Raw genomic sequence first — 18,665 nt, forward strand, 5'->3', positions numbered from 1 at the left:
ACTCAGTGAAGGCTCTGGAATGAACTGGAAAGCCAACGGAGCAGAGAGAGGTGATCCAGACCCTCTCTCATGTTTATAGGTCTACTGCAATCAAAGACACTGAAATGTTTACATTACTTGGACTACGAGGGAATTAGCATCCCAAATTCTAGAAATAATATATATATATATTTCGGGTTTTTTCCCCATCTGAGTGAATCAGAGCATTTGTCTGGATTTTGGGGCAATAAGACTTAAGATGGAGATTGATCCCGTGGAAAAAAACCTGGTGTAACTGCACAAGTGGCTGACCCAGCTGCTCTTCTATCTGGGAAAAAAAATTCCCAAAACACCACGACAGCAAGGAAAATATTATTGTATTTTAAACAATGCTGTTTTCAAGGATTTGTGACTCTCCAGCACAGAGTTTCATGTGGGAATGGGGAAGATGAGATTTCTTGCCAGATTCCTCAAAAGATTCCCCTGATCAGTGGGGAGGGATAAAGATGAACATTGCTTTATATTATTTGTTTCCTGTATAGACAGGGTAAAAAAAAAACCCCAAACACCAAAATACCCCACCAGCCAAGGTGGGATTTGGGGAATTTGGTCAAGAAGAATCTGCTGACCACTGCTGGAATGGAAAACTCAGCTGGACAGGGTTTGGAGCAACCTGCTGTGGTGGAAGGTGCCCCAGCCCATGGCAGTGGGTGAAACGAGATTTTTAAGCTCCCTCCTAACCCTTTACATTCTATGATTCAATGATTTTATTCCATCCCACTGCCATGGGCAGGGATGTCCTCCTTAGGCTCGCTCCAACAACTCCACATCATCTCCCTTAGGGGGAAAGCCTCGGCAGCACCCCGCGGCCGGTGTTTAATGGATGAAGCACTTTAGAACAAGCGACAAACGCCACTAAAATAAAAGTTTTTATCCCTGCACACTCTCCAACCCCGCGCTCCCTCAGCGCTCCCTCAGCGCTTTCCCGCCCTCCTCCCGCCGCCCACGTGACCCGCGCAGCGCGCACGCGCCCCTGGCCCCGCCCCCGAACTACAAGTCCCAGGGTGCCCCGCGGCGGCGCGTGCGCGGCGGCGCCCGGCGCTCGGGCCATTTAAATGTGTGTGAGGGAGCCCCTGAAATGGCCGCGCAGGTCGCCGCGGTGCCGCGGGCCCCGGAGGAGCCGCCGCCGCCCTCAGCGGACCGGCCCGCCCGGCCCCGCGGGCCCCGCCGCCGGCGAGCGGCACCCGGCGAACCGCCGGCCGCCAAGCGGGCCCGGCCGAGCCAGCCGCTGCTGGCGGGGCCCGGCCCGGCGGAGCCGCTGCCCCCGCCCGCCCTCCCCGCCGCCGCGGGGCTGTTCACGTTCTCCCCGCTCAGCCTCCCGCCGCCCGGGGAGCGCCGACACCACCACCGGCACCACGCCGAGCCCGCCGGCCACAAGGCGAGGCGCGGCAGCCCCGCGGACGGCGCGGCGGGGCGGCCCAGCCAGCGAGGTGAGCGGCGGGGGGAGCGCGGGGGTCGCGGGGCCGGCGGGTGCCCCCGGCGGGCTCGGCCGGGCGGCGGCGGCGCCGCGCTCGGAGCCCCGAGCGCACCTGTGGAGGGGAGCGGGCGGCGGCAGCGCGGCGGGATCGGCGGCCCTGCTCCGGCCGTGGCGTAGCGGGCACGGCGGGGCTGCCCCGGGCACCGAGCGCGGGGTGGCCGCGTTGCTGCTGCCGCTGTCAGAATCGCCCTCATCGCGCGGTCAACGTGCGAGTGCTGTGGGAGTAAAGGCTTCTTTGCATTAACGTGTGAGGAGCTGCTGGTTTGTCAGGTTTTTTTTTTTTTTAATTTTTAATGATTGGTTTTAATAAGTGGCCTGAGAAGGGATCTCGTGATTCCATACGAATGTTTCAATGCGGTTGTCAGAGGATGGTGCCAGAGTCTTTTCAGGGGTGCCCAGCAACAGGGCAAGGCTGAATAGCCAGAAACTAAAACACAAGAAGTTCCTCCTCAACATGAGGAAGAATTTCTTTCAATGAAGGCTGGCAGAGCACTGGAACAGGTGCCCACGGGGATCCTGGAGTCTCCCTGTCTGGAGATATTCCAAACCTGTGTCACCTGCTCCAGGTGACCCTGCCTTGGCAGGGGGGTTTCTCTGGATGATCTCCAGAGGTCACTTCCAGCCTGAATTATTCTGTGTGTTCTTTTATTGAAAGGCCAAAGTATCTCTGGATTTTGGCATGTGCTGTGTGTGGTTTTGTTTATTTTCTTTTTTTTAACAGTACGGAGTGATTGTTTTGGTTCTGCTCAGAGATTTGTTGTAGTAAAAAGCTTCTTGGAGAGAGCAACATAGATAAAAAATAACTGCAAAAGCTACTGTAATTAAAAGTATAATGTGGTGAATTATGCTTGAGGAGTGTATGGGCAGGTTTTGTGCCAAAGAAACCAAAGATGCACTTGCTTACAGAAGTCAAGTGTCTGTGGAGTAAAGTCTAGACAGGACTTTTAAGAACAGACAAAACTTATATCAGGAGAGGCTTTTCTCCACTGGTTAATGCTTCCACACCACTGTGCTTGAATACAGATTAAAAAAACTTCTGATTGTAAACCACTGAAGTTTTATCAGTGTTTATCAAACAAAAGTTTGGAGCAGTGTAACTTTGTAGACTGGAGTGTCACTGTGTCAGTTCTAACCCAGAATTAAATTAGGCCTCTTAATGAAGGCTTAAACAGTGTGAAAATGAGCATCGAAGTTCCAGATTTGTAAAGGAAAGCTGTTTGCTCATCTGAAGCTCTTCACTGCCTGTCCTCAGCAGAAGGGGTAGTGCTTTTTGGGATGGGGCTGTGTTTCTTTTCCTGACTATCCGTTGTTATTTTGCTGTATAACCTAATTAAATTACCTATTACATTGACTGTGCCATGCTTGTCTGTGGCCCCAGGTGACAGTGAACACCCCCAGTGTTTTTGCTGTTTAATGAAGGTTCTGGTTCTGTTGTGGGATGTCTAATCATTTTAGATTATTTATATACCCTGAGTTATTGGCACTGCTGTCATTCTGCCTCACTGCAGAGCCCATAGTTTAGTGACCTGTCCACAGCTTCTTTGTGTTTGAGGTGCTGGAGGCCTTCTGTGTATTTAAAGGAATAATTAAAACTATATTTCCTTCAGGATTGCCAGGCATTATTATAATGTCACTGAATCCAGCAGTTACTCACTGTAACAGTGGGACTCTGCTGTGTTCAATGCATCCAGCAGCAGCCAGGGCAGCTTTTGTCCTGCAAACAGCCAAGTGCTCACTGGAAGCTCCCAAATGCAAGGATTCCTCTGTCTCTTATGAGGATATGGCTTCAAACAGGAAGATACTCTGGGTTAAAATGTGTGAGGTTTTAAAACTGTACCTGAAAGCAGAAATGCTTGCAGTAAGAGACCTTTAATGTTCTTAGAAGCGTGCCTAGGGAAGTATTCCCAGCAGCACAGGGGTGCTGTGAAATCCTTGTTTAGCTGCAGCTTGGGATCTCTGGAGTCCAGGACAAACACCTGCTGTGTGAATTGCACGTTCTCAGTGAGTAAAGCAGTGTGTGTGCTCAGAGCCCAGTGAGTGAGCAAAGCCTGTGCTCCTCACAGAGTCCTGCTCAAACCTCATTCCAAGAACCGTTTCAGTTGGCTTCCCAGAACAAGTGATAGCACCCTGCTTTTCCTGCTTTCTCTGAAACAGAAAGATCGGGGCCTTTGCTGTTTGCAAGGGCTGCAGCAGCACGGTGAAAACTTGTATTTCAGGTCCTAAGACTATTGTATGAAGTGAGGATTAAGCAATCAGCTCTTTCTCTGCTCCATGAGTAACTCTGTTCCTTACTCCAGGCTGTTATGAAGGTCAGCCCTCTCAGTAACGAGACCAAACCAGTAATGATCCAGTTAAACACTGGTTGCACTGAAGAACCTGCAGCTGCCTGTGTTTAGCACTACACCCTTGCTCATAAAACAGTGTTACATGGCTTTTTTCTTTAACTTAAGTGCTCTAAGAGAATGAAGAGGGAGTACCAATGTGCAGCCAGAGAAAGGAAATTTCTTTAGGACAAAGCCCTGTGCTGAGGGGAGATGGTAAAACTTTGGTTCCTGCATCTTCAGGCAGGTGTTGCCTTCAGCAGCAGGTTGTTCCCATCCCCACGGCTGTCCTGCTAACACAGCTCCTGGAGATTTATGGGCACTCTTGGATGAAATGGCTCTTTGATTCAGGCACCTTCAAATCTTGTCTTGGCAATTGAGTTTGTAACAGCTGGGCCATCAAGTTTTCTAATTACCTTTGTCCCTTGCTAAATGTTATTTGAATTAGCTTTTATTCTTGAAAGAGGAACAACTTAAACTATTCCATTTTGCCTGACAGAACTATTTCTTTACATTTTATCTCTCTGCCTTTTAGAGGTTGATTAACCTCAAAAAAAAAAAAAAACAAACCCAAATAACTGAAACAGGCTCTTAATTTCTTTCTCTCCATTAACTGAATTGTTAACTATAAGACTGAATCTGTTGATGTGATGATTTGAGTCCTTTAATTTTAAAAGATCAGCAATCTAAGTTTAAATGTTTTTACTTTGAAGTGTAAGTAAAGCTTGTAGCTCTTTAGTGCTACTCTGTTTGCTTCCCTATCATGTATCCAAAATCAGGGAAGTGTTCTGTAATGAAAGTCTTAATGTTTAAATGTTACACATACTTGTTTATCCTCTTCCCCTGCACAGCACTGGCTTAAATGTCAGAAGTTATTAATGTACTTAATTATAGATGCTCTGAAATACAGACTCCTTCTAAAGGTATTCTGATAAACCTGTTAAAAATTGAAGTATTTCTAAAGTATTAAGCTAGAATTTTGGAAGGTTTCCTTAATTCAAGGCTTTATTTGTATAATTATAGATACCCTGACTTTTGACTTAATTATACAACCAAAAATGCAATGTTTTACAGTTGGTCAGTGTCCCTGGGAATAGATCCCTTAGCAAGTGAGAGGCCTGAATTCTTTTGGGGTGAATATGCTGCAACTGCAGAACTCTAATCTTCTCTTTATTGTCGCTGCCAGAAACTCCAGATGAAAATGGCAAAACCCAGCGAGCTGACAGTCTTATTATGAAGAAGATAAAGAAAAAAAAGAAAAAGAAACACCGGGAGGATGTGAGGGGAAAGCGCCTGAAGATGTACAACAAGGAGGTGCAGACGGTGTGTGCCGGGCTCACTCGCATTGACAAGGAGACTCTGGCCCAAGGACAGTGTGACAGCCTGGAGATGAACAAGGAATCCTTCAGGTACCTGAAGGACGAGCAGCTGTGCAGACTGAACTTGGGCATGCAGGAGTACCGGGTACCCCAGGGAGTGCAAACCCCCTTTGTGACACACCAGGAGCACTCTGTCCGCAGCAGCTTCCTCAAGACTGGCACTAAATTCAGTAACTTCATCCACGAGGAGCACCAGTCCAATGGAGGTGCCCTGGTCCTGCATGCCTACATGGATGAACTCTCATTTTTGTCTCCAGTGGAGATGGAGAGATTTGCAGAGGAGTTTCTTGCGTTGTCATTCAGTGAAAATGATAAAAATGCAGCTTACTATGCTTTAGCCATAGTGCACGGGGCAGCTGCCTATTTACCAGACTTCCTGGATTACTTTGCTTTCAACTTTCCAAACACTCCAGTGAAAATGGAAATTTTGGGCAAGAAGGACATTGAAACAACAACAATTTCAAATTTTCACTCTCAGGTAAGAGCTATTCACATGCATAAATGTTGCACAATACCTAGATTTGATTAATCTCAGTAACCCAGAGCAGACATGATTTAAAATAGGCAAATCACAAATGATTTTTCTAAGCAGATGAGGAAAGGTGACGTTAGGCCTAATCTACTGTGCTGTGTATTCCTGCTTCTGCTCAGAGCTTTTCTGTGCTCCCTGGTAGCTGGTGAATCACACATCACACACTGCTGCCTGTGACCTGAGGGCAGATCTGCACTGAGCATCTTCTTCTAAACTTGGGAAATCACTGAGATTGTCCAAAACAGCAGCCAAGTCTGTCAAGAATTGCATAGACTGTAAATGCTAACACTGCTTTTCTAGTCGACAGAGCTGGAGTTTGTTTTTGGGGTCTTTTGGGTTTTTTTGCAATGTTACTTTTCATGTTTCAGTATTTTTAACATCTTCACTCCCTCAGTACCTTATGCTGTTTAAACTTTCTAACTTGAAGGGGGGTAGAGGATCTTTTAAATTGCCTTTGAAAAGGAGTTTCATTCTGTTTACTCCCTTGGTTTCCATGGCAGGCTCAAACTAGTGTAAATTCTGAAACTGTATCTCCATGTAACTTAAATGGATGCAACAGTAAAAACTGAGCTAATTTTGAGATTCCCGTATGAAACTCTCTTGAATTTTAGTTTTGTGCTCAAACTCAGAGTATCTATGAGTAGACCACAAGATTACAGCTTAGATAAAATTCTTTTTGATGGAATAAAGCTTCTTTCTTTTTAGTCTGAGAATGGATCCAAACTGCTGATTACCTTTAAGTCTTTACTTGAGACATTAATTACATTTACTAGTTCAGCTGTTGGGAGAATAAATCTGAAACTCTGCAGTTCAGTACGATGGGAACACACCTTTAACAACAGACTTTGGAGTGTTAGTGCTTGTGGATGGGTTATTTGGATCTCTGCAGGCTTTACCAAATGCTTAAAAGCAAGATTTGCATTGGAAAAACAATTAGTGCTTTACAGAAAGTTACTGCATGGTCACTGTGGAGTCTTTAAATAGCATTAAATGAATAATTCTGACACTTGGCTTTTTGTTTGGCAGCAATTTGCTGCTCCAGCACTTATTTTAACCAGCTTCTGTTTCTTGGTGCAAGTAATTCTGTGTGTTGGCAGAGCTGTGTCTGGGTGCAGAGCACCCCAAAACAATCTGAGCATGTGAACCACTGTGGGCAGCAGCACTTCTGCACAGCACACACCTGTGTGCTGCAGGGCCCAAATGTGTCCTCAGGTCAGGCTTTAAAGTCTTCTATATTAGTGATTTATTCATGTTCTTTAGTGTTCTGATTGCATTCTGGCTTGAGTGCATGTGGTGACCCCTGAGATGGCTGAACAGAGCCTCTGGAATGTTTAACAATTGCATTTTTTCTGGGTGAATGTTCTGTGAACGTGAATACTGGCACTATAAATACACGTGAGGAATGTATGGTAATAAATAAGAGGCTTTGCTGGTTATAGTCTGCTGGTACTTCAATTAATTCTATTTTAAGTACTGTCTAAACTTGATTAAGATTGAGTCATGACATAAGGTTCGGTTGGTCTAAACCACTTCTGTAAACCCAGCTCCAGCATGACCTGGTTAATCCTCTCTGGTGGAGTGTGTTGGTGCAGCTCTCCCTGAGCAAACAGAGCAGGGGAGCTGTCAGGCAGCTGGAGCAGGCTCCTCAGGGCTACAGGTGATGGAAAAGCTGAGCAAACACAGACTGGGGGGGGTTCACCCAGGTTTTGCAGGCTGGCTTGTCTTGGAAGGGCTCGAGGGCCTGGGTGCTGAACGTGGCTGTTGTGCTCCTGTTCCTTGGCAGCTCTGCTGGGGCTTGGACAGATTGGCCAAGCTTCACTTTTCACCCTTCTGAGTGAGAGTTGTGCAGTACAGAAGCACATCATAGTTGTGCTTTAGCAGATTAAACTGTTGCACTGTTGTATGCTGTAACACTGGTTATTTATAATGACGTTAAATTGCCTCCGTTCTGGGTTCCTTCTCTGTGTGTGTTTGTTTGCTGCACTGACCTGTGCCAAGAGGGTTGGGAGTTCTAGGGAGTCTTGGATCCTGAAGATTCAGCGTTCAGAAATCAAAATTAGTTCTGTAAACTGCAAGTTAGTGTGACCTTTGGCTTGCACAACATTCAGCTGGTTTGTGTTTTTAGAGCAACTGAATTGTAGTATTCAAAATAAGGACTTTAATCTGAAGGGTTTGGTAAGTTTAGTGATAATTAACTGCCTTGCAAGGTGAATTCCTTTGTTCTCAGGGCAGTGAGTTTATAGCAAAGCACTCTAATGTGTATTTGTTATATAAATGTTTGGTTTCAGTATCTTAAAATAATTAAGCTTCAGTGTCCTGTGGATTTTTTGCTTGCATTGTCTCTCATTGGTTCTAATACTTCAGTGCTGGAGCTCAGCTGTAGTGTGGAGCTGTTCACTTGGGCTGAGAGCTCTCAAGACTCAAATCACTGAGCAGTAATTTGTGAGCTTTCCTCACATAAGGGCACACTTTCATTTGGAAGCTCTTGGCAGAGCAGCTAGAATGAACTCTTATTTTCCTTATCACTTGTGCAGTACAACTGCTTCCCCTCAGTGAATGGGAATATATTTAGAGTTAAAAAAACACTTCTGCTTTTTTTCCCAACTGATCAACTTGCCTGATGAATTCTGTCTGATCCAAAGAACAGTTACACTGTCACAGAGGGTGTGTGGGGGTTCTGGGAAGAGGCCAGGAAAGAGAATTGGGGAAATAGGTTTTGCATAAGCTGCTCTTCCTTCTGGGAGAAGGTGGGAGAAGCAGCCAACAGGTGATAACTGGGTAAGTTTCCTTACTCCTGCTGTTCAGAACAGGTTCCTCTGTTACGGACAGCTGTGCTTCATGAACCACATCGCAGTTTGAACTTCTCTGATTGTGGAAGGGCAACTTCTTTTTTTTAGCAGTAGCTACCAAAGTATGAAATGAAGAAGTTGTGCGTCTGTACTGCATCCTTCATTTGGTTTGTCACTAAAGCCATGTAAACAATGCCCAGTGGTCCTGCACTGTGTCAGATTTTAGTCAAGCATGTCACCCTTGCTGTGCTGGCATGTCACTGCCTTGTCCTTCAGCAGCAGCAGCCTTGTGCTCTTGCTTTCTTCCTTGGAGCCAAGGTTTTGTGTGGTTGGTTTTATAGCTGACTTGGCATGCTGAAATATTGTTGCTGTCAACTGATTCATGCTTTTCTTGCAACTGGAGAGAAACTTCAGAGACTTAACCTCATTTGTCTCCAGCTGATGCCTCATCTGTGTCCTCTTCTCATCCTGTGCTGCTCACTTAACCCGTGGTGAGGCTGGGGTGCCTCAGGAACGTGCAAATAAACACCAGCTCTGAGCCTCTGGCAGGAAACTCTGCCCCTGTCTGCTTCTGCTCTCAGCCCAGTGTGGGAGACACTGATAACACATGGTGCAGCTGGGAGAAAACGGCTCCATGAGCACTGGAGCTAATTTTAAACGTGCCCATAAGTCCCTGTGAGTGGGGGTACACACAGCAGTGATGGCTGGGTGGCATTTGGAAGGGCACAGGCTGCCTGAGCTGTTTTACTGGCCCCATTGTCTTTTTGCAACAGTAAAACAGTGGCAGTGACTGCTTGAGATCCACTGCTGCTTTTAAAGCAGCTCAGGGAACAAATTATACAAGGGAGGTGCTGTGGTAATGAGTTACTGACTTCTGGCAGCCCTGTGAACTGGAGTGACCCCAGCTAAATTCCTAAACAAGAGTTGAACTTTAAACAAAAATAAAAAACACTGAGAGGTCCTAATGGATGTAATGAAATGACTTCAGCTATTTCATCATCTCAGCTTTCTCCCCTGCAGTGAGGGGGGCACAGAGGTGGCTGGAGTGAGCAGGGCTCAGAGGGAATCTGGAGCACCTGGGCAATGAAAGGCCAGAGCAGTTGCAGTGCAGCAAGCAGGGTGCTTGCTCGTGGGACACTAAACCTCCCAGCTGTAAGGGGAGAGCAAGGTGCCTGTTCTTTTAGATGTTCATTGCATCTTATTGTGGAGACCACCGGCCTAACCAGTGTTTGCTGCTCAGAAGGAATAAAGAATGAGAGATGCTGTAAAGAAGTTTTTTATGGCATATTGAACTAGCAGACTAGATCCCCTGTGACTGAGGTGCTTGAGATGAATAACACAGCCTGCTGGGGATTGCCGTGGGTTGGTGCGTGTTGTCAGTGTAAACATGTCCTGGGTTTAATTCTCAAGTGTGTATATTCCTTTAATTTCTGTTAGAAACTAGCAAAGCATTGAAATCCAGTGTTTCCCTGAAGTATTTCTTCTGTTTCCTTTATAGCTCCTGAGTTCTTGTCTATTTTTCCATTGTTCCAGTGCCTTTAAAAACAAACAAAGTTAAAGCTTCTAATTTTTCATTTCCTTTGAAAACATTACAAGGAAAACCTGCATATGGAATTATAATTCATTTTAACTCATGACAAACACCTGTAAAGTACTAGTGACTCTCACCAGGTGGTTTCAGTAGCACAGAACTCATCTGCAAGGAGTCTGGCTGCACTTACATAAACAGTGCCAGGCAGTTTAACTTCACTGGATAGGGACCAGAGCACTTCAGTCCTTAGTTCTTCTGTAGGCAGACAGAACCAAAATATTGCTGTGGTGTTCCAGTGCTCCTGCTCTGAACTGCATGCAGCAAATAGAGTAGCTAAACTTGTATAATTAAGAAGTGAAATATCTGTGGCTGCTGCTGAAGGATAAAATTGCAGCAGTAACTCTGTTCTTCCTTTATTAGTCTCTCCTAATTTACCTTTAACAACATGGAGTAGTTTAATGACATCTGGTTTGCTGGCTAAACATGCAAAACTGAAACTAAAAGCTGAGCTGCTACTGGCATGTATCTGTAAGTGGAGTTCTGAAATGCATCACCCTGGGTGAACATGGCTGTTAATCTGCACATTTACCAGTGGCTGTCTGTGCTGTCCCACCACTGAGCCATGAGAGCAGCTGGAGTTTTTCACCCTGGAACCCTGCAGGGGCTCAGCCACAAGTGAGTGTGCAAAGCAGGTTGGTGCTCTGTAACATCAGCTCTGGTGTCTGCTCAGAAGCTCCTCTGTGGCCGTCTGGCACATTCCAGCTGCAGTCCATAGGATGAGGCTGCAGAGTGCTGGAGTCTTGCCAGTGCCTCTCTTCTGGGAACAGGAAATTGGCAAGAAAAGTTTCCAGATGACCCAGCAAAGTGGGACAGGCTGTGCTCTAGAGGATGTCCACGAGCTGTGAGATTAAAATGTTTCTGACCCCAGCACTGACAGCAGGTTCTACTGCAAATGGTAATCCTGAAATTCTTCTCCATGAGCTCTGGCTTTCCAGCTAAACCCCTCATTTCATCTGTTTTTTGTCCAATTTCCTGTGTGTACTATCACCAGAACCACTGCATGAAAGTCCTTGAGGTTTTTCACTGCAGGCCCAGGGGAAGGACCTCAGGGACAGGGCTGAAATTGGAACGTGCATATCCCAGGAACATCCGCTTTGAAATGTAGAAGCAAAAGTCCAACTGCACAAACCAGTGGAGAGTTGAAGCTTGCTGGTGAACGACTGAGTCACAATGAAACCTTGTGTGGTTGTTTTCTCAAGTCAGCCTGGAAGTGTTGAATTGTTCCTGAATTAGTCAAATATTCACTTGCTGTTATTCAGACTCCAGAAGGATTTCCTGTCAGGAGTACAGACAGGAGTCCTTTCTTCTCCTCTGTTCTAAACAGTCCCTGTGCATATTCCCAAAGGCCCATCTGCTGAAACAGCTGTAGCTGAGGCCAGGATTGATCCCAGCTGTGCTAGATCAGTCACTCTGTCCTCGTGGGAGGGAACTGAGTCTGTGCTGCCGTTGTGTCTCCTGTCTGGCACAGGTCAATCGGACGTACTGCTGTGGCACCTACAGGGCGGGCCCCATGCGCCAGATCAGCCTGGTGGGAGCCGTGGATGAAGAAGTGGGGGACTACTTCCCAGAATTCCTGGATATGTTGGAAGAATCTCCATTTCTCAGAGTAAGCAGTGACTTGTGGTGTGTTCACAGCACTGTAGATATTTAAGCAATTGTTAGGTTTCTAAGTAATTAGAGACTGTAAGGGATTTTCTTCATTGATGCTTATTTGGGCTACTGAGGTTCATTCTTTACTGTGTCCAATTGAAAGGCATGGAATTAGGTGGCTAATTAAAAATAATCAAGTTTATTATATATACTTCTACTTCTGTAAAAACTGTGCTTGATAAAATTAGCTTGGAATATCTTTTACCTCTCAAACATACTTAGATTCTATGCAATTCTTTTGACAGCAGATTTGAACCAGTTTTACCAAAGGCATCATTTAATTTTTCTATCTCACCCAGTGTTTTGTGTTATGTGTGTTTTGTGGGTTGTTTTGTTCCTGTTTTCTTTTAGATGACTCTGCCCTGGGGGACTCTTTCCAGTCTCAGGCTGCAGTGCAGGTCGCAGAGTGATGATGGGCCCATCATGTGGGTGAGGCCGGGAGAGCAGATGATCCCCACAGCTGATATGCCAAAATCACCCTTCAAACGGCGCCGGTGAGTTCGGCTTTCCTTTTGTACTCCAGGGAAAACTTTGCCCTTAAGTCTGTGTCAGATTTGAGAACAAAAGCACAGTATTGATGTGCAACTGGCTTTTCAGAGGACTAATTCAAATTTAAGTTTCACTTTCACTTTGTTTCAAATTGGCTCAGCTGATAAAGCAAATGTTACCCTGATGGTTATTTTATTTCACTACTTCTGTCAGTATCTTTCAGTACTTCTCAGGTATCCTAGATCGGTGCTTTAAGATTAAAACCTCTTTTTATTATCCTGCAGGAGACTTAATTCATCTTATTTCTGTGGCAGGAGCCAATTTGGTGGTGAGGGCAGGTGGAATGCTGTAAAACAGCAGAGATCCTTCTACTGCTCGTGCTACCTAATAATGGCAGTGCTAAAGCACTTATAACATGCCTGCCCAGCAATTATTGTGTATTCTTGCTTTCTGTCTCTGAAAGAGTGCTCTAAAACAAATTTCAGGAGATTTGGAAGCATATTTTAATTGTCTTTTCAAGAAGAATTTTTGGATGTATTCTCAAATAACTGAAGTTCTGTTTCTATAAGATAGCTCTATTTACATACTGGTACATTCTTGGAGGAAGTCTTTCAGCACAGGTGAACACAAAAATTTTGTGATTTGATTTGTTTTGTAAAGTTTGACCTTATTACTGGAATTGTACTTTACTGGTTTTGTTTCAATCTTTCACCAAATCAACACCTAGAAAAAAATCAGAGGGAAGTGCTTTGTTGAAGCCTGCAGCACCCAGAATTCTAAGATGATTTCAATACAAATATTAATTTTTGAGCAGCAGGGCCGTTTTTAGTGTGTTTGTGTGCATTGCAGGTCCATGAACGAGATCAAGAACCTGCAGTACCTACCTCGGACCAGCGAGCCCCGCGAGGTCCTGTTCGAGGACAGGACCCGCGCCCACGCCGACCACGTGGGGCAGGGCTTTGACTGGCAGAGCACAGCTGCGGTCGGGGTGCTCAAGGCTGTGCAGTTTGGGGAATGGTGAGTGCTGCTGCCATGCAGCTGTTCTTTCTTCTAAAAAAATAAAATTCCTTGCTAACAAACCTAATCAGAAGTGTTTTAAACCCTATCATGAGACTGGCTGGAATTGTCCACCCAGGGAGGTGCTGGAGTCACTGGATGTGTTTGACAGTAAACTCAGTGCCATGGTTTATTTGATGAGGAGGTGATAGGTCATAGGTTGGACTGGAAGATCTTAAAGGTCTTTTCCAACCTACTTTATTCTGTGATTCGAAAGCTGCACAGAGCTGGAAACCTCAAGCTGTGTGCCTCCTATCTTTCCATCTTGAGGCAGTAAAAAATTTGTAACAGCAGCTTGCAGAATATTTCAGTGATATACAAAAGGCTTCAACTTGGACCATCATCCTTGATTATTCTTTTCCTGAGCAGGTATATTAATTCTAGCTTTTGTAACTGCAGTCTAAGAGCTGAGTGTAATTAATTTCACAGCTGCAGTGCTTTCTCAGGTCATGTACCCAGGACATTGCTGTTGACCTTGCAGAGAAACTGGACTTGCATCATTGTAATAGCTAGAAATTACATTGGAAATTGGATAGCATCATTAGCATTATCATTAGAATAAAAAATGCCAATGTTTCCTATACTCACTGATTCAACTTCAGTGTTACTTTGTAATTTTACATTTTTCCCTTAATGCAGAAATTTTCTGTCCAATTATAGAATGGAAGAATTGAGCAAATAGTGGTTCCTAGAACACAGAGAACTTTGACAGTGGCAGTTTGAACCTGGGTCTCAGGCTTTTCAGTGCATTTTCCATGCAAACATCCCTTCTGTTGTGAATGCAGCAAAAATTGAGAAAGAAAAAAGGGAAATATATGCATTATACCTCTTATTCAAAATAAAACACTATTGAGAAGTGTTGAGACATTATGCACAGTGTAACACTCAAGCAGGTCATTGGTTCAATGGAGCTTTCTGCTGGAAGAGCTGGAATGCTCTGTAACTCAAATACTCAACAATTCCTGGAATTCTCATTTTTTTTCTAGGAGTGACCAGCCTCGTATAACCAAAGATGTGGTTTGTTTTCATGCTGAAGACTTCACTGATGTTGTGCAGAGACTTCAGCTGGACCTGCATGAACCTCCAGTGTCACAGGTATCAAATCTGCCCTTCTGGCAGCTCATTCCTGGTGTTTTGGGAGGAGTTTCTGACAGATCCCAGCTTCTCCCTAAAGTCAGCCCTTTTGTATCCCCTCAGTTCTCAGCTCTCTTGGATAAATTTCCTTGTGTTTCAGGATAAAATAGTTCAGTTGGAAGGGACCTTTTTATTTTCCTTTCCCCCAAGCTAGACTTCATGCTGTGAGTCCCAGGGTGTGCTATAGAAACAATCTGTTGATTAAGCCATGTGTGCCTGCTCCTGCTTTTTCTGATGTCTGATGTTGTCTTAGCTATGGGAGCATCTAAACTCAGTCCTGCCAGCCCAAGCAATGCAGCCCATTGTTGTTTTTAACTGTAACTATAGAAATTTCTTCATCCTCCTCTCAAGACATCAGGGAAATTGTATTTTTAAAGTCCATTTCTCATCTGAATTTGAAATTTTACCCATGAAAAGGAGATACTGATTTAGAAATGAATTCACTTGAAAACAGGAAGATGCTGAGTGTTTGAAGAGTTCACCACTAACTTTGCCATCTCTCCTTCTCCCAGTGTGTTCAATGGGTGGACGAAGCCAAACTAAACCAAATGAGACGGGAAGGCATTCGCTATGCCAGGATTCAGTTGTGTGACAACGACATCTACTTCATCCCCAGAAATGTCATCCATCAGTTCAAAACAGTGTCAGCAGTCTGCAGCCTAGCCTGGCACATCAGACTCAAGCAGTACCACCCCGTGGGGGAGACTTCTCCAAAAGCAGAGAGCAGCTCAAGCCTGAACAGTGATGTTCCTGGGAGCACAGAGGCACAAGGTGAACCCCAAGGTGTGAGTGTAAAAACAGAGTCTGAAGAACCAGGTATAGAAATTCAGCTTACCCCAGGGGTGCTCTCCTCCTCTGTTTCTTCAATATCAGGACTTGTGCAACCAGATCAGGTGGCCCAGCCCCTTCCAGGTTTTAAAATAGAGTCTGATCAGCAACACAATCCACAGGATCATGCAGGCTCTTCTGTGTGATATGTATATATTCAAACATTTTTTAAACAAGTTTTTAAAATTTTGATGTGAAGTTATAGTTTTATAACTGGCTTATGTTTTATTGGAGAAATCTTGCCTATAATTCTATAAAGAAAGGTGACATTCCAAAATGTCAAGCATATCTTTTTTACACAGATTATGCAAAATTCAAGTTGTATTTTAACCCCTTAGTACAACCTGTAACAGTGGTCTACCACTTCTTTCTGTTTAAGTAAAGAGATGTTGAATATCTTCTCAAAGTCAGATTGGAATTCCTCCAGGAATATGAAATGATTGAACTCCATTGGTCAGTGTTATTTCCCTACTTTTACTTTATCTCTAATCTTCACCAGAAAGTGATGCTTTTGTAGAAGACTTGCAAAGTGATTTCCCCATCTCATTTTAATTGCTTAAAAAAAGTAAAAAAAAAAAAAAAAGAAAAAAAAAAGAAAAAAGAAGAAAAATAGAGAAAGCACAGCACTTTTGATGATTTGTGGAATTTTTGGTATGTCTGTTCTTGACATGTTGGTTTATATACAAGCTATAGAAATTGATGTTTCTTACAGTTCCTACAAGGGTGACCTGTAAAATGAACTGAAGCAAGTGTCTGATTCCTGTTGAAATGCAATGACTTACTGACCTAACACTTCTCATAGCACTGCTTATGTTGTTTGGTGTGGGGGTTTTTGCTTCCAAAATACATCTTCCCTGAATGTGATAAATGCTAGTGTCAAAATTAGAGAACCTCTTGGTAGTCTTGTGGAGGAAACTGCTATCTTTGAGCACTTTAAGGCTTTAAAATACTTAACCAACTTGGCAGCTTGTTTTGATGGGGTCATAACGTGTCCAATGGATCCACACCTTCCCTTGTACTGATGCACTTAATATAATAAGCATTGAGCTGATACCTGACTTCCTAGAATAAGGACAGCCTTACTGTGTAAGTTCTGTATTAGTATTTCACAATAAAAAGTCTTTTGGCATTGGACTGCTTTTTCCATGTGTAGCTCCTGGGTGCCCAGTTACTGTGGAAAAATCAGCAGCACGTGCTCAATGTGTAGAGTGTCAGCTATCAACAGTTTTTAAACAATCTTTCAATATTTCTGGATGTTAATGTGTAACCTGTATTTGACTTTCACTCACCCCATTTATTACTGCCCTTTCCAGTCATAAAAAAGGAAAAGTCCTTTTTCCCTCCCCCCTCCCCACATTTAGAGTACAAGTTGGGGTTTGGTGCAACTTAAGCTGTCTCCAGATAACTTTATTTGTTCTAATCCTCACTGGGGTAGGAAAGATTTGAAACACTATGTTAGACTAGACAAAAGCAAAGATGCTGTGTTAGTTCTGGATGCATCTTTTTAATATCAATTATTACTCTTCTCTTTATAAGGGTCTCTAAAATATGTTACTCTATTATAAATCTTACTTTGTGCAATATTGTTTGTGTAGGCTTTTATATACATATTAGCACCTCAGTGTAGAGGTCACTATTTTAAACTGATAGAGAAATAATCCTCAGAAGATACTGCAGTGATTAGTTAGAACCTGTATTACTCCTTATGTGTATGTATGTATTGTCTTCGGTACAAAAATGAGGACTAGGAAATATTTCAATTTAAAACTAATTTACAGATTGAAGTGGTAGTGACTCGTTTAGTAATCTGTGTAAATAAGGTGTTAGAATGGAAAGCTTTTATGATGAGAAGTAATGTGATTCATGCAGGGGTGTAATTTAATCTTAGCAGAAATTCTAGATGACTCAGCGCGGCTCAGAGGGAGCCGTCGGTTCTCTGGTGGGTTTTTTCCACTTTTTATGTTGAGAGGAATTTCATAGCTTTAAGGGTTGTGCAAAGTAAAATTCCTCACAGGCAATAGTGGTTTCAGTTCATCCTTCACATTCAAAGATTCCCCAGGGGTGTTCTTTCCTTTTGACCAAGTCTGCGAGTCTTCCACGTGCCCGTTCTGCCTGTCCCTGCTGCTCCCAGCCCTCCCCTGGCAGCCAGCTCTGCTCTCTCAGGAACTGCCACACCTGCAGGGCCAGCAGAGCAAACAGGCTGAGAGCCCCCAGGCACCACCAGGTAATTGGGAAATTGGGATGGAAGGAAGAGAGAGTCCATTTGGAAGTCCTCTGTAAATTCTGATAGCGTGTTTGCAAGTGAAGGAAGGGTGGTCTGTGCTGCTTTCCAAGCTGTAGCTTTTGTGAAATCTGTGACAACAGCCTGAAATAGCTGGAAAATGCTCTGACTTCCTCTTGCATGGAGGGACATGGCCAATAGCATTGTGCTCTCTGTGCTCTGCTCAGTTACTAACTTAAACCTAATGTCAGATTTAAATGCACATAAATAAAGGTATCTGAATGACCTGAATGTTGCCGATGCTATCCTATTTTGGAAGACTGAGGGAGAGAGGAACAAGCTGCTTGAGAATCTCTTACTAAATCCATGCTCAGCTTTGCTGTGCTTTTACCAAACTGGCAGACTTTCAAATGCCACCTCAACTCTGGGTGTAAAGTGTGAGAGGGATTGCTTGGGAAGCTGCTCAGTCTCCAACCATTGCTTCAGGTTCCCAGAACAAAGCCTTAATGGGACAAATGCAAATGTTTTCCAGCCCAGGACCTGTAGAACACTGATTTTTTCATGAGCTAGAGCAGTTTAGAGAGGAAGTAATGAGTTCAAGCCACTTAGTGTTTGAGCAGAACAAATCCAGTAAATATTCCTGAATATCTCATGTTAAATAGCTGCTATTTGAATTTCTCCAATATTTCCTAAAGCAGACTCCTTAATGAGCTAATCACCTTTGATTTGATGTGATTTTTTGAGCACATTTGATGGCTTGTTCTAAGCCTGAGGGAGCTGGGTCTGTTCAGTGTGGACACCTTCCAGGATCTGCAGGGCTGTTCATCAGGAGCTGAGTGACAGGACAAGGGAAATGGGCACAAATCAAAAGAGGAGGAATTTAGGTGAGAGATAAGGAAGAGATGTGATGGGTTGTGAGGATCTGGCTGCCCAGGGAGGCTGTGGATGCCCCAGCCTGGGAAGTTTTCAAAGCCAGGTTGGGGATCCTGGCCCAGTGGGAGGTGTCCCTGCACGTGGCAGGGAGCTGGGACTGGATGGTTTTTAAGGTCTTAACTTTCTGTTACTCTCAGTGGAAAGCAGATACAGAACAGTTCCTAAATACAAATGTGCTGGTCGGTTCTGCAAATCCTCAGTGCTCCATTTATGCTCTGTGATGTGT

The 18,665-nt window shown here is 44.2% G+C and overlaps 1 protein-coding gene across 1 annotated transcript; it reads left to right on the forward strand.

The window, feature by feature from the left end:
* The first annotated feature begins 1,117 nt into the window (after positions 1 to 1,117).
* On the forward strand, positions 1,118 to 15,852 carry RSBN1 (round spermatid basic protein 1). Its single transcript, XM_064733062.1, has 7 exons — positions 1,118 to 1,469; positions 5,024 to 5,694; positions 11,597 to 11,734; positions 12,130 to 12,272; positions 13,117 to 13,284; positions 14,310 to 14,418; positions 14,970 to 15,852. Exons 1-7 carry the CDS (start codon positions 1,118 to 1,120, stop codon positions 15,429 to 15,431), a joined length of 2,043 nt encoding a protein of 680 aa, XP_064589132.1. The 3' UTR covers positions 15,432 to 15,852.
* Positions 15,853 to 18,665: the final 2,813 nt, after the last annotated feature.

The sequence above is a fragment of the Zonotrichia leucophrys genome, chromosome 26, assembly GCF_028769735.1.
Source record: "Zonotrichia leucophrys gambelii isolate GWCS_2022_RI chromosome 26, RI_Zleu_2.0, whole genome shotgun sequence".
Taxonomy (NCBI): Eukaryota; Metazoa; Chordata; class Aves; order Passeriformes; family Passerellidae; genus Zonotrichia; species Zonotrichia leucophrys.

What these genes read in the sequence shown, in the direction of transcription:
- RSBN1 (XM_064733062.1), top strand. Translation starts at nt 1,118, where the DNA reads ATGGCCGCGCAGGTCGCCGCGGTGCCGCGGGCCCCGGAGGAGCCGCCG. An exon ending in GCTGTGCAGTTTGGGGAATG is followed by an intron (nt 13,285 to 14,309) that starts GTGAGTGCTGCT and finishes TTTTTTTTCTAG; the next exon opens with GAGTGACCAGCCTCGTATAA. An exon ending in ATGAACCTCCAGTGTCACAG is followed by an intron (nt 14,419 to 14,969) that starts GTATCAAATCTG and finishes TCCTTCTCCCAG; the next exon opens with TGTGTTCAATGGGTGGACGA.